The 24,715-nt window shown below is 41.4% G+C and overlaps 2 protein-coding genes and 1 pseudogene across 11 annotated transcripts in view; 2 read left to right on the forward strand and 1 right to left on the reverse strand.

Moving 5' to 3' along the window:
- The window catches only part of FANK1 (fibronectin type III and ankyrin repeat domains 1), a 119,530-nt gene extending 114,232 nt beyond the window's left edge, over positions 1-5,298 (reverse strand). For all 4 annotated transcript variants that reach the window (XM_033179348.1, XM_033179364.1, XM_033179356.1 and 1 more), the window contains exon 1: positions 5,184-5,298. In XM_033179348.1, the coding sequence (XP_033035239.1) occupies positions 5,184-5,196 (13 nt within the window). In that variant the 5' untranslated portion in view covers positions 5,197-5,298. The remainder of the gene's footprint in view (positions 1-5,183) is intronic.
- Positions 1-24,715, forward strand: part of DHX32 (DEAH-box helicase 32 (putative)) — a 67,034-nt gene that overhangs the window by 1,243 nt on the left and 41,076 nt on the right. Inside the window, exons 2-4 of one of the 7 annotated variants that reach the window (XM_033179309.1) lie at positions 19,322-19,395; positions 20,400-20,487; positions 20,597-20,928. In XM_033179309.1, coding sequence (XP_033035200.1) covers positions 20,647-20,928 — 282 coding nt within the window. In that variant the 5' untranslated portion in view covers positions 19,322-19,395; positions 20,400-20,487; positions 20,597-20,646. Of the gene's footprint in view, positions 1-5,356; positions 5,621-8,904; positions 9,071-19,321; positions 19,396-20,399; positions 20,929-24,715 lie in introns of those variants that run through there. The other 6 variants (XM_033179300.1, XM_033179281.1, XM_033179316.1 and 3 more) reach the window with 6 other exon arrangements.
- Positions 10,742-10,878, forward strand: LOC117069851 (annotated as a pseudogene).

Here is a 24,715-nt window from a genome sequence, read left to right on the forward strand (position 1 = left end):
AGTTTTAAATATTAACAAAATGATTACAAGTTCTGATAATTGCCATTAAGAGAAAAGTACAGAGATAGAATAACATCAGAGAGGGGGCACCGCCACTTTAGGAAACCAGGGAGGGGCTGGAGCCGGTGAAATTTATGCAAAAATTGAAGGACATTAGGAGTTAGACTTGCCATCGCAGGAGGGAATAGCATTCCTGGCAGAGAGAAAAGTTTGCTCAGAGCCACAGATCTGAAAGAAGCTTGTTTGAGTGACTACAAAAAGACCAATGTGCTTGAAGGATAATATGTCTAAGATCAGATGTGTGATGAGTTTGAAGAGGCAGCTAGATCACCATAAGAACTTCGGAGGGCTTTTGGCAGGAGAGTGACATGATCTGATCTGATGTATGTTTTGAAAGGTCACTCTGGCTTCCAGTTAGCGGTGGGAGAAGACATGCAAAAATCACTAGAGCTCACAATCATAATTTGCACGGCATTGTGGCGTGGAGTATCAATGATTAGAGTAGGGAGGGAGAGGAAGCACATTTGGGGTATATTTTGGAAGCGGAATAAACAGACCTGCTGGTGGATGGGGTAGGGTGGGGTGAGGGTTGGTGAGTAAAAATGAGGAGCCAAGGATGACTCCTATTTCAGGCTGGAGTAACTGGGAAGGCTGGGAAGACTAGTGGAGAAACAGGTTTGGAGAGAGAAGTCTCAGTCCCTTAGTCATTCACCTCAGTTCCTTAGTCATTGGAATACCTTAGATCTCTATCTACCATTTCTTTAAAAACATACGTGAGCCCAGCAGGCAGTCCTGGCTGCTCGGGAGGCCGATGGGGGAGGATCCCTTGAACCCAGGAGTTTGAGGCATACCTGGGCAACACAGCAAGACCCTGTCTCTCTAAAAACAACAACAACAACAAAAAAAAAAAACAGAAAAAGGCTGGGCACAGTGGCAGACGCCTGTAATCCCAGCACTTTGGGAGGCTGAGGTGGGTGGATCACCTGAGGTCAGGAGTTCGAGACCAGCCTGACCAACATGGTGAAACCCCGTCTCTACTAAAACTACACAATTAGCCAGGCATGATGGCACACACCTGTAATCCCAGCTACTTGGGAGGCTGAGACAGGAGAATCACTTGAACCTGGGAAGTGGAGGTTGCAGTGAGCCGAGCTAGTGCCACTACACTCCAGCCTGGGTAACAGAGTGAGACTCGGTCTCAAAAAACAAAAAACCAGAAAAAAAGATGTGTAGCAGAAAACTGCTGCCTGCTGGGCCTAAACTAACCCCAGATTCTTAAAATATATATATAGCAAGAGCTTACAGAACAGGCAGCACCAGGTGGGAGCTGGAGGGCTTCTCTTGATGCTACATTTGATAAATATACAGTTTTTACTCAGATTATATGTTTGCTTAGATTTGGGCTAAAGATACCCAAAGCCGCCTCTCGGCATTGACACTCATTAAGAAATTAGGGAAGAGATAGTACTATTGAACTATTTTCCAACAAAGAAAAAAAAAAAAGGACAAAAACCCAAAACAAATGGGATGTGATGTACGTTTTCCATGTAATTTTATACATGAGCTATCTTTCCAACACTGAAGTTGGTTCAGCAAGAAAATAACTAAAGATGTAAATGTGCAAGCCAAGAGCCAAAACCATTCTCAACAGCCCAAGGTTGTGAACGTATTTAATTTGCCCCTTCCCTGGGGAGTCATTTCTTGGATCATTGACTTACTATTATTCTGTAAAACAGTGGTAGCCCCTGCCTTCCTCTGCTTGCTGCCAGAGTATGATCCAGCTGTGGGGTCTGAAGAGTTTATGTTTATTGGATTTTAATGACTTAGTTAACAAAGGTCACTCCTAAAAGTAATAGAAAACTAAGTGTGTGGAAACCGAATGGAAAAGACTGACTCGAGGGTTATTTCTAGTAGTTCCTTGGTGTTGTCCTTAGATTCATGTTTAATCCTTAAAAGCAATTATGAAGGAGTCTTCCTCATAATCAATTTACTGATGCTATATTCAACTATACTTGTAAAATGTTATTTTAGACCTCTCAGTAACAAAAGGAACGGGGCTTAAAATATGTTCGATAATAGCGGCATGAACAAGGTATTGTTAACATATAGCTGACAGTGTAATTGTAATTATGTATAACTGTTAATACTTGATGTCACATCTGTAGTGCTTCCATTATCGTTGACAGTAGGAAATAACTTCAGCCTCAGGTGAAATCTGGTTGGATACAAATCTCCAAGTTAAAAGAAACCTCAAAGATCATTTAATCTCGTCCTTTTAAATATTTTGGAACTGTGAATGGTAGTAAATATTTATCCAAATGATGTTTATTAGACTGTAAAAGAATTTCCAGGCTGTGTGTGCTGGCTCACACCTGTAATCTTAGCACTTTGGGAGGACAAGGCAGGAGGATCACTTCACGCCAGGGGTTTGAGAACAAATTGGGCAACACAACCAGACTTTTATCTCTATTCAAAGTAAATAAAATTTAAAAAATAAAAATTTAGGGGCCAGGCGCAGTGGCTCACGCCTGTAATCCCAGCACTTTGGGACGCCGAGGCGGGAGGAGCACCTCAGGTCAGGCGTTCAAGACCAGCCTGATCAACATAGAGAAACCCCATCTCTACTAAAAGTACAAAATTAGCCAGGCGTGGTGGTGCATGCCTGTAAATCCCGCTACTCGGGAGGGTGAAGCAGGAGAATCGCTTGAACTCGGGAGGCGGAGGTTGCGGTGAACCAGGATCATGCCATTGCACTCCAGCTTGGGCAACAAGAGCAAAACTCTGTCTCCAGATAAATAAATAAATTCGCTGGGTATGGTGGCACACACCTGTAGTCACATCTTCTCAGGAGGCTCAGGAGAGAGGATTGCTTGAGCCCAACAGTTCGAGGGTGCAGTGAGCTATGATTGCGCCACTATACTCCAGCCTGGCTGACAGAGCAAGACCCTGTCTCAAAACAAAACAAACAAAACAAAACAAACTTGAGCTAAATGGTGATTGAATTATTTTAAATTAAATTGACGAAATCATTTAAGAATATGTGGAAAGAAATAAATTTAATCATTCCCCAGGTATAAATATGTAAATGACATGAGACATAAATGTATAGTTCACATATGTAACACATTTCTCACATGGTTACAGGACATTTCTGATGTGGCTCCGGTTGACTTTTCCAGCCTTATCTCATTTGTCCTCCCTCCTTCCAACCCTGTTTTTTCCTCCTCCTCTCCTTAGCTACAGCTTTACTAGTCTTCCTACTGTGAGCCTCAAACCCATGCTGCTCTCAGGTCTCAGGGCCTATGTACAAGTAATTCCCACTGCCTGGAATCCCTTGCCCTCATTCTTTGCTGGGTCATTCTGCAGATCCAGTACGGCTTCCTCTTGGGAGCCTTCTGTCCATCTCCTCTTCCCCCAATCTCTGAACCCCACCAAGACCTCAGTAGTTCTTGAGCAAAAGCCTCTGCTTAAGTTTTCCTGGGATGACCAGAACTAACACCCTCCTATCCATTGTTCAATCCCCAATCCCTAGAACAGAGCTGCAACATACTAGGTACTATAAATGAATGAATGGATAAAGACAGTGACCACTGAAGAACTTGAAATTATAGTTTACACATGTAAACAATAACATAAATCTGAAGAAATACATTTTTTTTTTTTTTTTTGAGATTGAGACTGGCTCTGTCGCCAGGCTGGAGTGCAGCGGTGCCATCTGGCCTCACTGCAACCTCCGCCTCCCGGGTTCAAGCAAGTCCCCTACCCCAAGCCAAGTAGCTGGAACTACAGGCGCGCGCCACCGTGCCTAACTTGCTTTTTTTTTTTTTTTTTCTATTTTAGTAGCGATGGGGTTTCACCACATTGGCCAAGATGGTCTCAATCTCCTGACCTCGTGATCCGCCCGCCTCAGCCTCCCAAAGTGCTGGGGTTACAGGCGTGAGCCATTGGGCCTGGCCAAGTTGTTGTTTTTTAAAAGTTATATTTCAATTCACTTCTTCTCTAAGGCGGGAATATACACCGCCTGGCATCAGTTTGACATAAAACAAAAATTTTAGCATTGTTGTATGCTAAATTTCTTTCACTTAAAAAAATGTAGAATCCAAAGAGCTGTAAATGCAAACGACAAATACTGTACAAAAATCTATGAAGCATATATAAGTCACAACTTGGAAGCTTTCTCCTCAGCAAATGAGTTAAAAAAAAAAAAAGGAAAAGTATTTGAAACCTTCTTGGTGGAAAACGAATGACCTTTAAAAATGCCAACATTTTCCCCAGAGAATAGATTTGGTCTGAGTTCTTCATTTCTGAAATTGTACAAGATAAGATGACTTGGTTTTGAGAGTCAAACTGCATCCTTCTATAAAGGTTTCAGATCTTTTAAGTCTCCATACAAAACACTGCCCTTATTTTGAGAACAAAAGGAACAATAAGACAACTCAGGCGGGGCAGAGCAAGAAGGGCCTTGAAACAAAGTCCCTGGAAAGGTAAAAACAACAACAAAAATAGTAAGTTTAGAGCTCGTGTCAGATCTGATAACTCAAAACTGCACAACTTTTGCCATACATCGAAAGCAACATGGGAAAACAGAAAAAGAAATCATAAATATTTTTTGAGTGTCCTAACTTGTAGAACCCCTAATAATGAATCCAATACACTTGGACAAAGCTCTTTTTTTTTCTTCTCTCCTTCAAGTCGCAGACTGGGGTGTGGGATGGGGGGCGGGGAGTAAGACGGGGTCTCTAATAAATACAAGACCCACCCTCGTGGCGTGTTTGATTGCTGACATTTTAGAAGAGAAATGGGCTATTTACAATTAATGAACCAAACTACCAAACTAAAATCATGACAGTTGGAGGAGTAAATGGAACTGTCTGGGCCAAGTTTCAGGGAGGCGCATGCTGGGGGCGCTACGCCCTCCCCCCACCCATACCTCGGGGCTCTCCCGTCGCTCCCGGCCCCCAGCGCGGACCTTCGGGCGCCGGCCCAACCTTACAGACTTGGCAGGATGTAGCCCCCTTCTCCCTTCTCAAAGAGAGAAAAGCGCGAGGAAGAGACGCAAACCGTATTTCCGTGTCCCAGCGTTGAAACCTGCGGAGCCGCAGGCGGGGCGCTCACACTCGTTCCCGGGAAGCCCCAGCCCGGCCGCCCGCCCCGGCCCCAGCTCCAGCCCGGGCCTCCCTTACTCTGGGGCTCCATGGTCGGCTGCTCCCCGGCCTCCGCGGGCGAGCCCCCGAGCTCCTAACGCCTCTCAGCCACGGCCGGCGTCGCTACGGTTGCCCTGACAACCCGGAGGCGGAGTGGGCGGAACCCAGTGGGACGGCGAGCGGGAGGGACCAAAAGGCGCAGGAAGTGAGGGCGCGCGTTAGGACCCGCGCGTCGCCGGGCGCACTGAGCGAGGGTAGCGGCCAGGTCACCGGCTGAGGACACTGCCCGTGAGGCCCAGCCAGGCGGTCGCGCCCTCCCTGGCGGGCCCCACAGGACCTGTGCCCCGACGTCTGGGGTAGCGGCCTGCGACTCCTGCCGTCGCCGACCCGCGGCGTCCGTCGGGCGAGTGGGCCTGCCCACGGGGAAGGCGCCGGCCCTGGGCCTCCTTCTCCGGACTCGGGAGCCGCCGCTGCAGGTAACAGCGGGGCCCCGGCGGCGGAAGGGGTCGGGGGTCGGCGCAGGAGCGGGGGCTCCTGGAGCCGAGTGGGCGGCCCCGACGCACCTGTTGCGGCCGCCTGGGGGCCCCCTGCCCGCCGTTGGCCGTGGATGTTCCCCGCCCCAACCCCGAAACGCCGAGGGCGACCTCCGCGCCTGCTGCTCCGGGAGCAGCGCCTCAGCGGGAGGGTCCTCGCACCAGGGGGTCCCTCCGAGCCCGGGCATGGGCAGGGCCTGGAGCGGTCCCTCGACCCCCCCCGACGGGAAGCGTGGAGCAATGGAAGCCGCTGTCGCTGTCGCCCCCAGTGAGCCGGGCGCGTCTCCTGAATCGCGAGAGCCAGGAGCACGGCTTTGCCCCGTCATCCCCGTGTCCCATTTCAGGCAGGGGTCCCGGGTTGGATCTTTCCCGCTGGCTTCGTTTTTTGTGTGTGGATTTGTTTCAGTCCTTCGCGTTTCCGGTTGAGTCACGGAATAAGCCCACACATTTTGTAGCCAAACTTTGTAGGACTGTGAAACAATGTAACATTATCCTACAGAATAGCCTTTCATACTGGTTTTAAAACACAGTGATTCAGGATTTGCTTTAAGGAAACTTTGAGGATCACAAGGGATTGTTATCTGGTAGGTTGTAAAAATTCAAACAACCGGGAGAGGATCGTAGGTTCCAGAACGCTGAAAGGAGGAAAGAAAAATGGAGAAGAGAGAAAAAGGATAAGCAAGAAAGTGCAGGGGGCTTAAGGGTGTGGGGGGCTGCAGGATTGATTTAGTACTCAGGTCTGGAGATTATGTCCCCTCTATTAATTCCAACCGCGGCTCCAGACAGCACTTGAGTGAAATGGAAGGAAGAGCCGTTTTGGGGGGTCATGCAAGTGATTACTAATCTTGCCACTAGAAAGATTTGCACTCCATGGATGACAAGGACACTAAGGAGAATTACTTTCCTCTTAGAAAGGGAATCATTCAGAGGTTAATTGAACTTGAGAAGCGTATATTCTGTGATGGAAGCGACATTTATTATATTCTGCCAAATTAGGCTTTCCCCCTCTCAGACTATATGGGGACTTTTTCAGATTAATTGTCAAAACAAGAAGTTTTATGTGTGGATATTGACAAGCAGCGTGATATATACCGAACACATAATTCTTAAGCTAAAGTATTAAGGTAATAAATTAAGGGTGGAAAGTAAACACTTCATGGAACCTTAACTGCCTGTTCCTGAAATTTAGAGACAGGGGCTTCATTTTTAGACAGAAAGTATCTAAAGATCAGCAGTACTTCTGTGTCCAGTGGTTCTCAAGTTCTAGTTTACATATCATTAGCAAAATCACAAAGTGGTCTTTTCATTCAAGATACAAAATAGACTGATCAGTGTATCATAATCAAAAGTGACAAGATAGTGATTAAAAAAACACCTGGCATTTATTGACAAAAGGATTAAGTCTGCTCAAACAGTAAAGGATTAGCATTAGTATTTTTTAAAAAAGAAGAAACAACACTGCAGGTCTCTATGCTCAAGTGATAAGAACTGAGGAAGTTTTAAGGTTGGAAAAAATGGGGATATGTATTGATGAAATACTTGCAATCGTATAGAATGGTTATTTTATCAGCAGCTGTGAAGTTGACTTTGAGGAAATTTAGAATTGAAATGCTTTAGGTGACAGGTAAAGGCAACTGTGAAAAGCAACATCTGATTTTAGGGGACAGGGGTACCTATGGAAGAAGACTGGTTAGGGGTGGAAGTGAGGAGTCTAAGGCAGGGACGATACTCAGTTTCTCTTCCTCTAGCATCTAGTGCAATGTACTTGTTAAATGTTTGTTGAATGAGTGAGAAGGGCTTTAGAGAAATTGCTTTGGATATAGGGATACACTTTACTCTTGGAGAGAATACCCGAGATCATAAAGTTGCTAATGAGATAGGGGTGGGAGATGAATGGTAAAGACATTGATTGTAACTTTTTGGAGTTTTCTACCGTTGTGTTTTATTTCTTTTCACTGGCATGTTCAGTGTGTTATTAGTGGTCAAATGAAAAGGAATAAAGTTCTAGATACACATTTTTTTTTAAGTCTCCAAGCTCATTCCTACATAGAATAGTTACATTATGGTTTACTTTGCTGATGTTTAACTAAATGTAGCAAACTGAAGCATTATGGATAGGGAATAACAAAGTAACAATGAAGAGACCGATTTCCTCTTTTTCTTATTTAAATCTTTTGACTACCTCAGAATTCAAAGTAAAAACAACTTAAGTGGGAGGTTAACATTATTTAATGCAAATAGGTTGATAAAAAATGTAGCAGATGACCTTGTTAATAATCGTTCTGTCTCCTAGCCTCACTGTGGCAAGTTGAAGGAAGTTTTCATTTTTGTTTTTGTTGGTTTTAGGGTTTTTGTTGGTTTTTGTTTTCTTTACCAGAGTGAGGGTACTTTTTTCTCTATCTGATACTTTCTGAAACTTAAGGAGTTCAGTCAGAGGTGGAAAACAATCAAATTTCTATTTTTGGTGTTTTACCTTTTTGTTCTCCAAGCTTGTCGTGGTCTATGTTCAGTTTGTTGCACTCACATGGAATGTCTCTCAGCCCTTTACTTGTCTATGGTATAAAGGAGACTGCAGGACCATGCTGCCCCAGTTTCTGGAAAGTCTTTCAGGATTAGGCTAATGCCCACTGAATGCACTTCTCTCTCCTACTGGGGGTGCTACACATTTAGCATTTAGCCCTATAGTATGCTTTCTTATAGAATTTTATCTCATGTGTATGGATCTTGTACCTCTGACTAGATTAAATATTTTTGGAGCTAAGTGCATGACTTAACGCTTCTTCTGTGATGTTTTTAGCACACAGTGGGCTTCATTGTGTACCTGATAATTTAAGTAGGATAATAATAGGCCAAAACTTTAGTTAGGAGTCACTGCATTAATTTCTAGCATTGCCCCTTTGGGAAAACGCAGAACCTATTATTTTGTCATTGATAACTTGGGATAATAAAACCTGCAATGGTTATCTGATAGTCTAGTTGTGAGAATCAAGATAAATGTGATTATAGATATCTTGCATATCGTAATGAACTTTTTTAATGTAAAGGACTGTTAATCTTGTATATCGTAATGAATGTTTTTAATGTAAAGGGCTGTTACTGACTTAGGCATAGAGCAGACATTGATTCCGCATTCACAATGTGTTAGGTACTTCCTGGGCTCTGGAATTGCATGTCATAAAGGGTGAACAGGAAATGACCAGGTGCTTCCAAAGCATAAGAACAGCCTGGGCTGAGGCACAAAGGCCGGGAGAACAACTAAGCCGTGGTTTGTTGTGGCTGAACCAGAGAATATTTCATGTGTATTAGAAGAAAATGGGAGGAAGTAAGGCCAGAAAGGCAAATGTGGGCTAAATCAGAAGGAACCTAAGGACTGTGGGTTTATTTTCCTTAAAGGTAATAAGGAGGATTTGGGTCAGTGACTGGATCAGTTTTGCATTTGAAAAGGATCACTGGCAACACTCACATGACAGATTGGTAGAGAGCCTAAATGAGAGACAAAAACATTGGAGATGTCGCTGAAGTTCAGTGAAGAGATGAAGAGGTAACTAGGAGAGCGACGGTGGGCATAAGAAGGAGGGGCCACTAAAAGAAGTAGAATTGGCAGATCTTGGTGGTACAGGAGATGAAGACAGAGAAGCCAGGGATGACGGTGGGGTGATAGAGTGGATTGTTCTGCTATTCATTGAACTCTAAAGAAGAAAAAACTTTTCGTTGAGGAAGTGGGGTAGATGATGTGTTCAGTTTGAGATGCCTGTCATATGCATTGGAAGGTCCCATAAGTAGTAGTAGTTGGACATGTGGGTCTGGATCTAAAGGGAAAAGTCTGAGATGACGATAGAAATTTGGATTAAGCATTTCATAATTGAAGTTAAAATGTGATGATTTTCTCCAGGGATATTATGTGGAATAAGAGGGTAAAGGAGGATGCACATTTTACATTGTGGGGAGGGGCTGATAGTGGAAGAACCAGAGGAGACTAAAGACCAGTGCTCAGAAAAGGGAGCTGAAAATCTGGGAGGATTAATGGAAGAGTTCTTACTCCTGAGGAGTTCGTGCATTGATTGACTGAAATGATTATATTTTCCTCTGTCCACCATAGAATGCACAACACAGTTCATCTATTATTGTTTTATTAAAGTTAATGTGAAATGACTACCCGTTACTTTGTTAACAACAACAGAAATCTTGATATTTATGTTTAAAAATGTTTTTTAAAACATTTTTTAGATACAGAGTGTTGCTATGTTGCCTAAGCTAGTCTGGAACTCCTGGGCTCCTCCCACCTCAGCCTTCCAAAGTGCTGGGATTACCGGCATGAGCCACCATGCCTGTGGCTATTTATGGGTTTTCTGTCTCCATTTGGGACAACAAATCAAGTAAAATGTAACTTTAGAAGTTGATTATGATAATGGCTCAAGCAAATACTTTTAAAAAAAGAGAGAGATGGATAAAAAAGTTCATTTCGTGTGTGTCTCAGGTAAAATATGTTAACTTGGGGAGACCAGCAGTAGCCTGTTCTTTAAATCTCAGCTTTTATTGAATCTCACACAAAATTTTTCTCAGATATCTAACTAGACTATTTAAATAAGCCAGATTAGTATTTTAGCATACTTTATTAACTCTGCTACTACTCAGAGTAAATTAGTTTTTGGAATGTAATGCAGTCAAAAAACCGTCAAAATAATATCACAAAGCACTGAGTGGTCCAGTCATTTGAACTTCTGACAGTACCTGTGACTTACAGACTTATTTGTGGGAAGTGGTATGTTAGTACTATACATAAACATTGATTGAGCTCGGGGGAACTTTCTGTATATACATTTAAAAATATGGTTTTTTAATAGAGACAGGGTCTCCCTGTATTGCCCAGGCTAGTCTCAAACTCCTGGGCTCAAATTATCCTCCCCACTTGGCCTCCCAAAAGAATGGGATTACAGGTATGAGCCACTTCCCCAAGCCTAAAATTTTGTAAGTACCATTAGAATGTAAGAATTCTTTTTTAAAAATTTGATAGTGCAGGGCTGGTTATTCAATATGCAATACAATATTCAATACTGTATACTCATCACTTCTGGGCCTTTTGGCTAAGATCAAGTGTAGTATCTGTTGTTATTAGCATAATATTGTATATTCAACCAATAGTCAATACAAGGTTGGTTGTATCTGATATGAACCAACATTGAGTTAAAAATGGACCTTTTTTTGAGTATTTTTAAAAAGCTAATTAACTAGATTTGCTTACTTAACATCAAAGAAATTAACACATTACAAGTCTAGAAATAAAGATTTTAAAATAAATTTTGAATTTTGACCTTATCTTTTCCCAGAAAGCCTTTAAATTGATACTGGAAACCAAATAGGATATATTGTTGGGAGATTTGAGCCTATTAAAACAAAGGCAAACAAAGAAGTGACCGTCTAAAAGTCCCAGTAATGATTAGGTCCATTGTTTCAAATTAAAGCATACCATGCTTGAGAGATAAAGTGTATTAAATATTTGACTGTAACTTTGTGTTAGAAATATGTTTTTTGAATCTATAAAAAAGATTTACAAATCTGTCTATACCATGTTTTTCAGTTTTATGGTATTTCTTCCAGACCTCTCTTCCTGACATCTCCATTAGTGTTAAGTATTTCTTCAACCCCCAGTGGTGCAACGTGAGCCTATTTTTAAAAATGTAGTCTGGAAGCAATATGTAACATAGTCAGGAAGCAGTATGGATATATAGTTAAGCATATACACTATACACTTAACTGAGGTTAAGCAGAGATCAGACCGCGTGACTTTAAGCACCTGCTCTACCACAGATGATCTTCTAGAAGCTATATAAACCTCTGAAGGTTTACGTTTCCTCATTTGAAAAATGGAAATAATAAAGTAAACCCTCATGGGGTCCTTACGAGTTTAAATGAAATAATCCATATAAAGTGCTTAAGTGCCGAACATAGCATTTGGTGTGCAATAATCACTCTATAAATGCTAATTGGTAAAATTATCATCATTGTTATTATTAGTCCAATGATAGTAGTAGCATGGAACCAGCCTTCTCAAAGTATGACCTGCAGATCAGGGCCAGTGCAGACTTACTGGTTTGCAATGAGATCCGGAGCTTGTGCCAGAATGTAAATAGGCGATGTCACTAAACATACTGATTAGTGTTCAGCTGACTTTATTAAAATAGCAAGACCTCTTCAGTGTAGGAAGCAGTGAGTTGATTTGCATTCTGGTGCAAGCTCTTTACCTTGCCGCAAACCAGCACCAGAGCTGATGTGGAGTATTAGACCAATGATCCTGCTCTCCAAAAAATAATAGCCCTTTATTCTGAAGACATTATTATTCACTCATAATACCTCATTAACTTTCTTTTTTCTAAACATTGTAGTAATAGATTATAAGTATATTGTTTATGAGTTCAGCAGATATTTATTGATCACATAGTTTGTGCGTGGCCCTATACCTTATTTTGTAGGAGTTGCAAAGATGGCTCAGAAATTAATCTTGCCTTTAGGAAGTCTGCCATAAACCCGCAAGAGGAAATAAGTGGAATTCTAAATAAATGCATTGAGTATATGCAATGAGTGTTTGCAATATTGTTATAGCTTGGTTCCAAAGATTTCAGTATAGATAGATGTTTCCTTTTGCTGAGCCGCTACCACAAGAGGACAGAATTAATTAATTAATTATTTTTCTGGAAAGGGAGTCTTACTCTGACGCCCAGGTTGGAGTGCAGTGGCACACTTCAGCTAACTGCAATCTCCGCCTCCCAGATTCAAGCAATTCTCCCACCTCAGCCTCCTGAGTAGCTGAGATTACAGGCACCCGCCACCACACCCAGCTAATTTTTGTATTTTTTGTAGAGACGGGGTTTCACTATGTTGGCCAGGGAGATCTCAAACTCCTGACCTCGAGTGATCCACCGGCCTCGGCCTCCCAAAGTTCTGGGATTACAGGCTTGAGTCACCACACCCAGCCAGGACAGAATTAATACCTTTTACTTTTTCAGCATTATGCTATCACAGAGTTTGCTTTATTAAGATAGTGTTTGAATTTTATAGGAGATTCAGAAACCTGCAGTACTAGGGAAATCTGAGTTTTAGATATAATAACTAAATTATAACTTTTAAAGATCAGTAGTGTAGAAGAGTCATCCGTGTTTTTTAAATTACTAATTTTCTATTTCATCCTTCATGCAAACATATGAATTCTAAATCATTGTTCCATAGAATATGAAGAGACATTAAATAAATATTAAAATATTTATAAAGTTTTGATTAAAATGAGCACAAATTCTTCTCAAAAAAATTCATTGCCAGCCTGGGCAACATGGGGAGACACTGTCTCTACAAAAATAACAAAATAAAAATTAGCCAGCCATGGTGATGTGTTCCTATAGTCCCACTACTCGAGAGACTGAGGCAAGATGATCAATTGAGCGTGGAGGCTGCAGTGAGCTATGATCGTGCCACTGCACTCCAACCTGGGCAACGGAGTAAGACCCTGTCTTTAAAAAAAAAAAAAAAATGCATTGCTCAAACAGATAATGTTGAAACAAATTTTGGAGTAATATAAACAGAATAATTTTTAAAAGACAAGGCATGTATATTTTATGTATAAATACGTAGTATAGGGTTTACAAACTATGAATTAGATCATGAGACAGATTTATTTTTGCAGACTAATTTACTGGTGAGTGGGCTTAGGGAAAAAAGGAAAATAATGCAAAATGTTCAAGTCATGAAACGTTATTTCATTTTTAATATTTCTTAGAATGTTTTGTATGGAAGTGGATTTATTGGTTTCTCTTATTGCCATGCTTGGTGCACCTGCTCATAATCACTTTTGTTGTGCCTTTTGCCATAAACTGTTATCAGCTCTCTTAAAACCTAATCTCACTAATGACTTTAAGAAAATTGAAGGTGGGTGTTAGAAAGATTATAGGTAATATTGAAGAATATAAGGCAGGCATGGTGTCGTGCACCTGTAGTTCCAGCTACTTGGAAGGCTGAGGCAGGAGGATCACTTGAGCGCAGGAGTTGAATACAGCCTGGGCAACATAGACTCTGTCCCTATTTCTAAAATTAAAAAAAAATACACACACAAACACATATAATGTAAAATAAAGAAAAGAGAGTAACCTGAAATTTAAGAGGAGAATTGTAAGGAAAAACAAAGAGTAAGAAATGAAATTTGGATCAAGAAATGCTAGGTAAGTTAGACCCATGGCGCTTGAATCACAACCTTTTTGCCATAGCAGATCAGGTATTTTGCGATCTGGCCCCATCTCATCTTTGAACTCACCTTGTACCAGGGTCTGTCCTTCTCTCCAGTTAGGTACCAACCACACTTGTCTTCTTTTAGGTAATTGTCTGTAACGTTGAGTCTACATACCATAGACAAATAATTTCTATTTCCACACCCCACCCTCAGCCTCACCTAACCAGCCTGCCTGTTCAAACTGTGTCCCTACCATGTTCACATTGCAGACACATGGTAGGCACTCAAGTGTTGGTTGAATGGGTAAATGGAAAACCCAAAAATGGAGGCATTGAGGATGAGAAAACTTGAGGACACAGAAGACCTATTAGATTATGAATGATATCAATGATAAAATACATTCAGATGTTGGTCTTAAAAGCATATGCTCCCTAAAGGATAGAAAATGACTCATTCATTATTTACTCAGCCGTAATTATTAATTAGGCACCCACTATATTTGGATTTAGGAGTGGAAATTACCAGTGAAGAAGGTATAGCTCCAGTAACAGTGTAAGTAAAGAGACATAAAGACATGGGGAAAAGATAATCACTAATACAAATGGTTCGAGAGTCCCCTTGTACTTGATGTTGCCTCCTCAGCATCTGCAGTTTACAAGCGGTCCCACAAAGATGAGTGATCTGCTAGAGCCAGCGTGATACATGCCATTGTCTGAATCTCAGTGCAGCTCTGTACTTTCAACACGGTAACTCTTCTGAATTGATCAAGAAGAAAGCAGCTTTAATAAATATTGACAAGGAGTTAATTTGGGGTTTGGGTGTATGATTCAAGGGAAGACCAGGAGCCTCTACAAATATTCCAGTTTGTGGGTTTGTGAGTCTTAAAAGAATTCCAAGAATAGCAAGAGTCTATCATATATCATAAACAGAAGGGAACAAAAAAGTCACATAAATCCAGAAACGTAGTGAATTCCTGATAGAAGTCTTAAACTCTATGCAGCAATAGTAAGCTACCTTGAACTTAGCTAAGAGTGAAATAATGAAGGCTGTAACTATGCAAGATAGACTGCAGTGGAGACACTAAGTCCCTGCTTCATGGAGCTCACATTCCAGTGGAGGGCACCAACAAAAAACAAAGAGGGAAAATATATACATTATGTTAGGTGCTGGTCTTAAGGAGAAAAAAATGCATCAGTTAAAGAGGTTAGGAAATGGTTTTCAGGAGTGTGGGAGAGCGGTAAAAGTTTAGATAGAGTGGCCAGGGAAGCCTTTACTGAACTGCCATTTGGTAAAGACCTGTATGCAGTGAGGAAGCTAGCCATTTAGATATCTGAGGGAGGAACATTTCAGACATATAGAAGGGTGAGCACCAAGTCCCAGAAGCAGGCATCTGCCATGGTGTTTGAGGAATAGCAGGGTAGCCGTCTGGCTGGGGAAGACTGAAGTAGGAGCTGTTGCACATGAGGGCGGAGAGGCAGTGGGTCCAGATCATACAGTGATTGTTGGTTCTCTTAAGGATTTTGGTTTTTCCTCAGAGTGAGATGAGAGGGGAAGTATTGGAGACTATTGAGCAGAGGAGACATGAGCTGACTTTAATAGGATGACTCTGACTGCAGGCTTGAGACCCGACTGACTGTAAGGGGCTAAGGGTAGAAGAAGGCCGATTAGGAGGCTATTGCAGTAATCCAGGTGAGAGGGGATAGTGGCTCAGACCAAGTGTTCACAGTAGAGGTTATGGGGCACTTGATATTTTTTGAAGGCAGAGCTGACATGATTGAATGTATTAGTTTTCTATTGCTCCTATAAGAAATTACCACAAATTGAGTGGTAATTTATTGTCTTACAGCTTCGTAGATCAGGAGTAGGTTGTCAGTCTCACTGGACTACAATCAAGGGCCAGCAGGACTGTGTTTCTTTCTGGAAATTATAGGAGAGAATCTGTTTCTTTGCTTTTTCTAGCTCATAGAGGTCACTCTCATCATTCTTTGGCCGTGGCCCCTTCCTCCACCTTCAAAGCCCACAACATTGCGGCTCTCCGACCTTCTTCCATAGTCATATTTTCCTCTGGCTGTGGCTAAGAGGGTCTTCTGATCTTAGGACTCATGTAATTAGATTGGGCTCACCAGGATAGTCCAGGATAATCTTCTGATCTCAAGGTTATTAATTTAATCACATCTGCAGAGTCCCTTTTGCCATGCGAAGTACATATTCATGTAGGGATTCCTACATGCACGTCTTTGGAGGCCATTCTACATGCCGCATCAAAGGACCAGATGTGGGATTTAAGATAGAGAAAAATCAAGGGTAACTTCAAATATTTCGATCTGAGCAACTGGAAGGAAGTAATTAACTGAGATTGGGGGGACCAGATCTGTGGCTTTGGGGTACATGTTGGGAGTTCAGTTGCGGGCATGTAAAGTCTGAGTTTCCTATTAAATATCCAAGTGGAAGATGATGCATAGGTAGTTGAATACATGACAGTAAAGTTTAGATCAATGGATCCTAAGGACAGATACACCCATACATCCATGTATGGATGGCACTAAAGCCATGAGATGAGATGAGACCACTCAGGCCCTATTAAAGAGAGAAAGGGGAAGAGAGGCCAGGTACTAAGCATTGGGAAACTTCCGGATATCTACCGAGTGCTAAAATTGTTTATTTGGGAATTTGATAGGTGAAAAGTATGCAGTAATATTGGCTTGAATACAGAAAAAAAATCACAAAAGAGGAGCACTGAATGGTGAAACATAAGAAGTTACTGAGGACGAATTAATGCTTTTGCTTCACTTACTGCCTTACAAACTTTGTCTTTCCGTTTCTGTGAACTGTATTTCTAGAATTACTGGACCAGAGCCAAACACATAAATGACTAAGACATAGCTTCATCTTACATTGACTTCTAATTCTACCTTGTGAAGGTTGTCTGTTAATTAGATATGTATTATTTTCATGGATGCATGTTTAAGAGCTGTAATAGATTCATTTCAAATGGCTGTCCTTGACAAAGTATGCCATCTACAATATACATGTATGATAGCTTTGAAAGGAACGAATGTCAGTCTTTCAGATTTAAATTTCTTGTAGTGGAATGTAGTTTATACCGATAACAGAACAGTTATTAAACTTTATTTTGAGTGACATCTAAGATACCATATTATTTGTTTCTCTTTCTTTAGACTGGTAATGTTAAATTTGCCAATGGCCAAGACATAGATCTTTTGTACATATTTAATTACCTCTAGGAAAAAATATTTACACGGCTTACACCAGTTGCAAGATGAATAAGGAGAGGTGTATGAATGTTATTGGAGTCCATGGGCCCAAAACTCAGCCTCTAGTTGGGTCTCAGCCATTCCACCCTCCAAATTTGGAATCCAAACCATAGAGCAGCAAAAAGTCCCTCTGAGTAGTCAAAATCAAAGTCTATAAATGTCATAGCTTTGCGCCTCAGACTCATTGGATTCAATGGTAGAGTCCTTTGTGGACTCAAGCTTTGCAAATGTGTCTGTCAAACAAGTTTGTCTGGCTTCTAATGCACTGGTTAGGAGAGCAGGTTAGAAAGGCAGAGAGGAGCCTCACAAGGTGAGGGGCCACACACCACACTGCGGCATTGGTTCTGAGTCCCCAGAGAAGAGCAGGGCTCCAGGAGAGCAGTCTGGTCTTTGGCCTCTGTAGATTTCAGAGCCATCTAAGGACATCATTCTGTTGTGGTAACTGATGTAATGGTGACCTTGAGTCACGAAGAAAAAGTTAAATTGTGAGTATAGTTTATTTAAGAAGGCAGAAGTTTGGTTATCTGTTTCTGTAATTCAAACCACCCTGGAACGTAGTAGCTTACAAAAACAGTGACCATTTGTTATCTCATGGACCATTTGTTACCTCTCCATTTGGAACAGTGGCAAATAATCTGTGGCCATCTTTAATTCCACCATAGCATTTGTTATCTCATGATACTCTGGGTTGTATGGGCTACTGTGGGTGCTGCTTCTGTTTGGTTGGCTGGGGTTGCAGTCATCTGGAGGCTCGACTGGGCTGGAGCATCTTAGGCAGCTTATTCACGTGGTTGGAGGTTTGTGCTGCTGTGGACTAGAAGTTCAGTTTTGGTCTCTTCCCGGTGGCTTGGGCTTGGGTACCTCACAGAATGACAGCTGGTTCCAAAGAGGAGTGTTTCAAGCATGGGAATATCTTGGAAGTGATTCAGTATCACTTACCTGCATTCTTTTGGTCATAGTGAGTCACAGGGCCAGCTCAGATTCAAGCGGAGAGGAAATAGACTGTACCTCTGCATTTGGAACAGTGGCAAATAATCTGTGGCCGTCTTTAATTCCACCATAACAGAGAAGTGGTTAAGGCTAATGTGTGTGGATACGTTGCATAATGTGTGATGAAGGGGCCAGGTAAGTCTCAGGTCTTTAGAAAGAAGACTATTCAGAAAACTTGATTATTTCCTCAGGGTTCAAAGAGGTAAATGCTTTGTAAGTAAGATTTTACTATAATTATAAGATTATTACACACTTAGGGAGTATTATAAATTAAGAGAAACATTTCTATTTGGTAAAAATAATAGCTGTTCTTTTTTTAAGGTAAAACAGTTAAGAAATACTACCTAAGGCAATCATTGGTTATAATATTTAATAGCAATTTAATTTACATGTAGGCTGAGAACCCTTGGAAGGGATTCTAATCAGAACAAAAGAAAAATAGAATATAAAATTAAATTTTAACTTATCTTAAGCAGTAGAATTTTCTGATTCTTGGATACCTTCCCAGAGTTAGCTTGTGCTATGATCTCAAGCTGCTGTGCTTCCTGGAGCTATTCTGTGGGTCTACTCTCACCTTATAGAGGCAGTGAAGAGTTCTGAAGTGAATCTATATTACAACATTTCTGTTATGCCTTTGTAATTCCATTTTAATTTTCAAACACTGGCTTTCAGATGAATTTTTAAGAACTCTACTTGTGAAGAGCTGTAAAGTTCTTCTCCCCCTCTGGTTATTTATCTCTAAACTAGCTTATTCGTCTATGAGTTTTAAAACTTTCTATCCTGCTCTTGCTGCCATCTTCAAAATATCATTTATATGTATATCTAGTACCTAGTTTACTCATCTAATAAGCCCTTAGAAGACACTCAGCGAATGTTTTTTGAGTGACTGATTGTTGCCCTGGAGCCTGTCTTGACCAATGGAGAGAGAGCTTTTCTTACCACTTGCTAATTAGGAACTAGCCATTGAGCACACTGGCTCTAACAATCTAAAGCAATAACTAAGGTAAGTCAGGTGATCTGAAAAGAGCAATAACTTACAGAATATCATGAACTGTATTTTACTATTCTTTTTAACTTGAGTTTTCTTTTTCATTTGTACCTGGTTAGTATGAAAAGGGGCTTCTTTCCAGCAACACTAATAGAATTTTTCTTTTTAATCACTAGTAATTGGAAGAGGAAAGACCCTTCACCTGACATGTGGGGACTAAGTTATTGCTGTAAATCTTGCTCTTTCTTGGGTGAGTTCTCTTCCTTTAAATTAAAAGTTGTCCTTAAGGCTTCTTGGACCTGACATGTTGGGCTCAAGACCCAGGAATCTCAAGAAATATGCTAGAGATTTCTGGTTTAATTAAACAAAATACCTTATTAATAAAAGCCAGCCAGCTGGGCATAGTGGCTCACATTTGAAATCCCAGCACTTTGGGAGACCGAGGAGGACAGATCACTTGAGCCCAGGAGTTTGAGCCTCGCCTAGGCAACAAGGCAAAACTCCATCTCTACAAAAAAGTACAGAAATTAGTTGGACATAGTGGTGTACACCTGTAGTCCCAGCTACTCAGGAGGCTGAGGCAGGGGGATAACTTGAGCCTGGGAGGTTGAGGCTGCAGTGAGCCATGATCGCGCGCCACTGCATCCAGCCTGGGTGACACAGCGAGACCCTGTCTCTAAATACACACACACACACACACACACACACACACACACACACATATGTAAGCCAACCATAACCACATATGGAAGGAAATAATAAATTCATTCCCCTCTCCTGAAAAGTTTTAAAAATGGTTTTCATTAAAGGATTTCTTAATAATAGACTTTCCTGTAGCCTGTGTTAGAGGAATACTCACCAGGCCTTCACAGTTCTTTCCTTTTATAGTGTCCAGCTCCTCTTTTGACATGGGATTAGGTGACCACGTGATTGATTAGCCTCACAATCACAATCTTGTCCTTCCTGTTGCTTTCCATTCACAGTTGATCAAGACGCAGAGCCTGTGATAGAGGTCAGGCAGAGAGCACGAGGCCCAGTGCAGAATCATTGTCTGAACCAGCCAGGAAATACAGGAACCCACCAAACTTTAAACACCAGCCTAAATTGTTCCTGTTCTTTTAAGCAGGCAGCAGAAATGACAGAAACCCGTTAACAGAAAAAAATAATGCTTTTCATTTGAATGCCTGTGCATTTTCTTTTTAACTTGTATGTGTTCCTAATTTTCCTTACTCTTTTTGTTTGTTTGTTTCTTAGTGTGGTTTATTGACAATCATTTACAATGCCGAAGAGTGCTGTAGTGAGCCAGCACAGTGGGTAACACAGCAACGAAGAACAGATGCAGGTTTGAGGAATTTAACTGGCTAAAACCTTGAACTGAAGTCTTAGAGATTGGGACATATGGGTTTGTATAAATAGGCTTTTAAGCCCTCTTTGCAATGGGTTACTGATAGGAGAAACTTGTTTGCGGAATGTCAGCTGCGTGAGCTCACTGTTGGACAAGATGGAAGAAGAAGGGCTGGAGTGTCCACACTCTTCCTCTGAAAAACGCTACTTTCCTGAATCACTGGATTCCAGCGATGGGGATGAGGAAGAGGTTTTGGCCTGTGAGGATTTGGAACTGAACCCGTTTGATGGATTGCCGTATTCGTCGCGTTATTATAAACTTCTGAAGGAAAGAGAAGATCTTCCTATATGGAAAGAAAAATACTCCTTTATGGAGAAACTGCTTCAAAATCAAATCGTGATTGTTTCAGGAGATGCTAAATGTGGTAAGAGCTCTCAGGTGAGTAACCACTACAAAAAATAATTTGCTGTATGTGTTCATTTTGCAATTATTATTTAATGACATGTCACAGCCTAGTGTTCTAATAATAATGTCTAAAACAAAAAACAAAACATTATTCAGATAAAATAATTAAATCACTTACCTAATTCTATTAATTTTACTAATGCTAGCTGAAAAGTTAATAGTATCTATGTAGAAATTAATTGTGTTTAGGGTACCACTGAATTGTGTATAGAGTAGTATTAAAATTACTCAAGGCCGGGCGCGGTGGCTCAAGCCTGTAATCCCAGCACTTTGGGAGGCCGAGACGGGCGGATCACGAGGTCAGGAGATCGAGACCATCCTGGCTAACACCGTGAAACCCCGTCTCTACTAAAAATACAAAAACTAGCCGGGCGACGTGGCGGGCGCCTGTAGTCCCAGCTACTCGGAGGCTGAGGCAGGAGAATGGCGTAAACCCGGGAGGCGGAGCTTGCAGTGAGCTGAGATCTGGCCACTGCACTCCAGCCTGGGCGACAGAGCGAGACTCCGCCTCAAAAAAAAAATAAAATAAAATAAAATAAAATAAAATAAAATAAAATAAAATTACTCAAATGATCTCATTGTGTGTATTATATTTTAAAAGATGTGATGCATGTTATTTCCTCACCCTGGGTGTGGGGATTAACTGCTCTGTTTCAGTGCCCAGTGGTCTGAGAATCCAGATATGTGGATATGCTTGTTAGTGAAGCTTCCTGAGCTGCTGAAATCAAAAGCACAAGGAAATTCTGATTTTCCTGACTGTGAGAAATAACTGAGCAACCAAATATGATCCAGGCCTGGGGCCACACACTTTGGGGTCTAAGATAGGGGAAAGAATTAGGATCATTAAGAGATAAACCTAGGGATATTAAAATACTAAAGAGTTGGAGAAGGCACAGTGGCTTACATCTGTAATTCCAGTACTTTGGGAGACCAAGGTGGGCAGATCACTTGAGCCCAGGAGTTCGAGACCAGCCTGGGCAACATGGCAAAACGCCATCTAGTCTACAGAGAATTAGTATGGTGCCACATGCCTGTCGTCCCAGCTACTTGGGAGGCTGAGGTGAGATAATCACCTGAACCTGGGAAGTTGAGGCTGCAGTGAGCCGTGATCCTGCCACTGCACTCCAGCCTGGGCAATGTGAGTGAGACCCTGTCTCAAAAAAAAAAAAAAAAAGAAAGAAAGAAAGTTTATTTGAGCAAAGAATGACTCATGAATTAGGCAACACTCAGAACCACTGGAGGTTAGTGAGCCCCACTGCAGCAGCAAGGGCAGTGAACTTTTATAGGCTGAACATGAAAGTAAGACAAAAGACATTTAAATTGGTTAGACTGAAAAATTCTTAGTTAGGGAATAGTTGGCAGTTTCTGATAGGTAAAGTCTAGTATGATTTTACTGTTTACATTGGACTTTAGTTTGCTTATGTGGGACCTTAGAGCTCTGGCGTTGCCTCAGCCTAATGGCCTCCCAATTAAAGTTTGTTTGTTTGCTTTTTTAACGGGATAGTGGGCCAGGTGCAGTGGTTCACACCTATAATTCCATCACTTTGGGAGGCTGAGGCAGGAGGATTGCTTGAGTCCAGCAGTTTGAGACCAGCCTGGGCAATATGGCAAGATCCCATCTTTACAAAAAATAAAAAAAATTAGCTGGGCATGGTGATGTATGCCTGTGGTCCCAGCTACCCAAGAGGCTGAGGCAGAAGGATCACTTGAGCCCATGAGGTCAAGCCTGCCGTGAGCCATGTTCATGCCACTGTACTTCCGCCTGGGCAACAGAGCAAGACCCCATCCCCCCCAAAAAAAACAAAAAACAAGAAAAGGATGGGCACAGTGGCTCACGCCTGTAATCTCAGCACTTTGGGAGGCTGAGACGGGCAGATCACAAGGTCAGGAGTTCAAGACCAGCCTGTCCGATATGGTGAAACCCTGACTCTACTAAAAAAAATACAAAAATTAGCTGGGCATGGTGGCGCACACCTGTAGTCCTAGCTACTTGGGAGGCTGAGGCAGGAGAACTGCTTGAATCTGGGAGGTGGAGGTTGCAGTGGGCTGAGATCGTGCCACTGCACTCCAGCCTGGGTGACAGAGTGAGACTCCAGCAAAACAACAACAACAACAAAAAAAAAAACCAAGAAAAACAGGGTAGTGTCAACGAGGAAAAAATATAATAATTTTCTCTGTCCTTCATAACTCTTATCTGAGGCTCCCTGTAACAAAAGACAAATTAACAGAAGAAAAACAAGCAGAAGTGTATTAATATGTATGCCTCATGTATACATGGGAAAAACCCCAGAAAAATGAGTAAGTCTCTAGAGTAGATCTCAAAGAAAGCATTTAAATTTTGGGCTTAAATACCATCATTCTCTAAAACAAAGTAAAAAAGGTTGTGGGGAACAAGCCTTTAAGATGAGATGGCCAGGAAAAGCACCTTAAATGAAAGTGAAGTTTGTTATAAAGATGTAAGTCAATGTCTTCTCTACTTAGTCATCTCCTCCTGGTGCACAGAGGGAGATACCCTTATAAGTAGAGATTTCTTGTATAGGCACAAATTTATCTTTAAAAAGGCAACTTTTCAGAGCTATTCCTATGTCTGCACTTTCTCAAAATGTGCAAAAGAGGCATATCTTGGGGTCACATATTCTGGTCTTCTTCAGTCATATTCAGGTATGCTCTGAGCCCCAACATTAGATAGTTAATAAATACTTATTATTCAGTTTGTTGTTGTATTTGAACTTCAAGTTTTGGTTCAAGTGAGATCCATATTTTACTCTTAAGTTTTAAAGCAAGCGACCAGTATTTTTATCATGAAATTCATTTCTAGATTCTGGTGATGTAAGAATTAGAATAGACGATGTAGTGTGAATAATGAGAAGTCCTGTTTCTCATAGAGAAGTTATGACTAGATCTAGTAGAATAGGCTATGGGCTAATATAATAGAATTAGAATCTGATGGACCCCCTTCATTTTTTAGATGAATAAACTGTGGCCCAGAAGGATTTGATAATTTTTCTATCTAATGTCAGTAGCTTTCTGAATTGGAGTTAAAAGAATATTTTCCACTATAAATTGTTGCTTCCAAGTTGTTTATTATCTCTAGAGTTTACCTATTTTATTATCATTGTTATTTTTTGAGACAGAGTCTTGCTGTCAGCCAGGCTGGAATGCAGTGGAGCAATCTTGGCTCACTGCACCCTCCACCTCCCAGGTTCAAGCAGTTCTTGTGCCTCAGCCTCCTGAGTAGCTGGGACTGCAGGCACGTGCCATCACACTCGGCTAATTTTTGTATTTTTGGTAGAGTCAGGGTTTCACCATGTTGGCCAGGCTGGTCTCAAACTCCTGGGCTCAAGCGATCCTCCCACCTTGGCCTCCCAAAGTGCTGGGATTACAGACATGAGCCACTGTACCTGGCCTAAAGTTAAATTACTTTAGAGGTAATTTGAGAAGAGGAGGGCTGGACAACAGCTTTTTAAATCTAATTTACAGCTGCCAGTATCAAGGGTTTGTTGTGATTTATTCTTTGTTATGCTGTTATTGTTATAACAAACGATTTCAGTTCACTGCAAGAAGCTAACGATGAGAACTGAATGAGTATAATTTTCCTAGTTTCTGTGGACAAATAACATATTGAAGAAATGTGTTTTTTTTTTACAATAATTTCAAACTTACAAAAAGTTGCAAAAATAGTACAAAGATTTTCCATATGTTGTTCACCCAGATTCCCCAAACGTAAGATTTTTACCGTATAAACTGTATCTTTGCCTCC

This window comes from Trachypithecus francoisi, unplaced genomic scaffold, assembly GCF_009764315.1.
Source record: "Trachypithecus francoisi isolate TF-2019V2 unplaced genomic scaffold, Tfra_2.0 Contig01579, whole genome shotgun sequence".
In the NCBI taxonomy this organism is placed as follows: Eukaryota; Metazoa; Chordata; class Mammalia; order Primates; family Cercopithecidae; genus Trachypithecus; species Trachypithecus francoisi.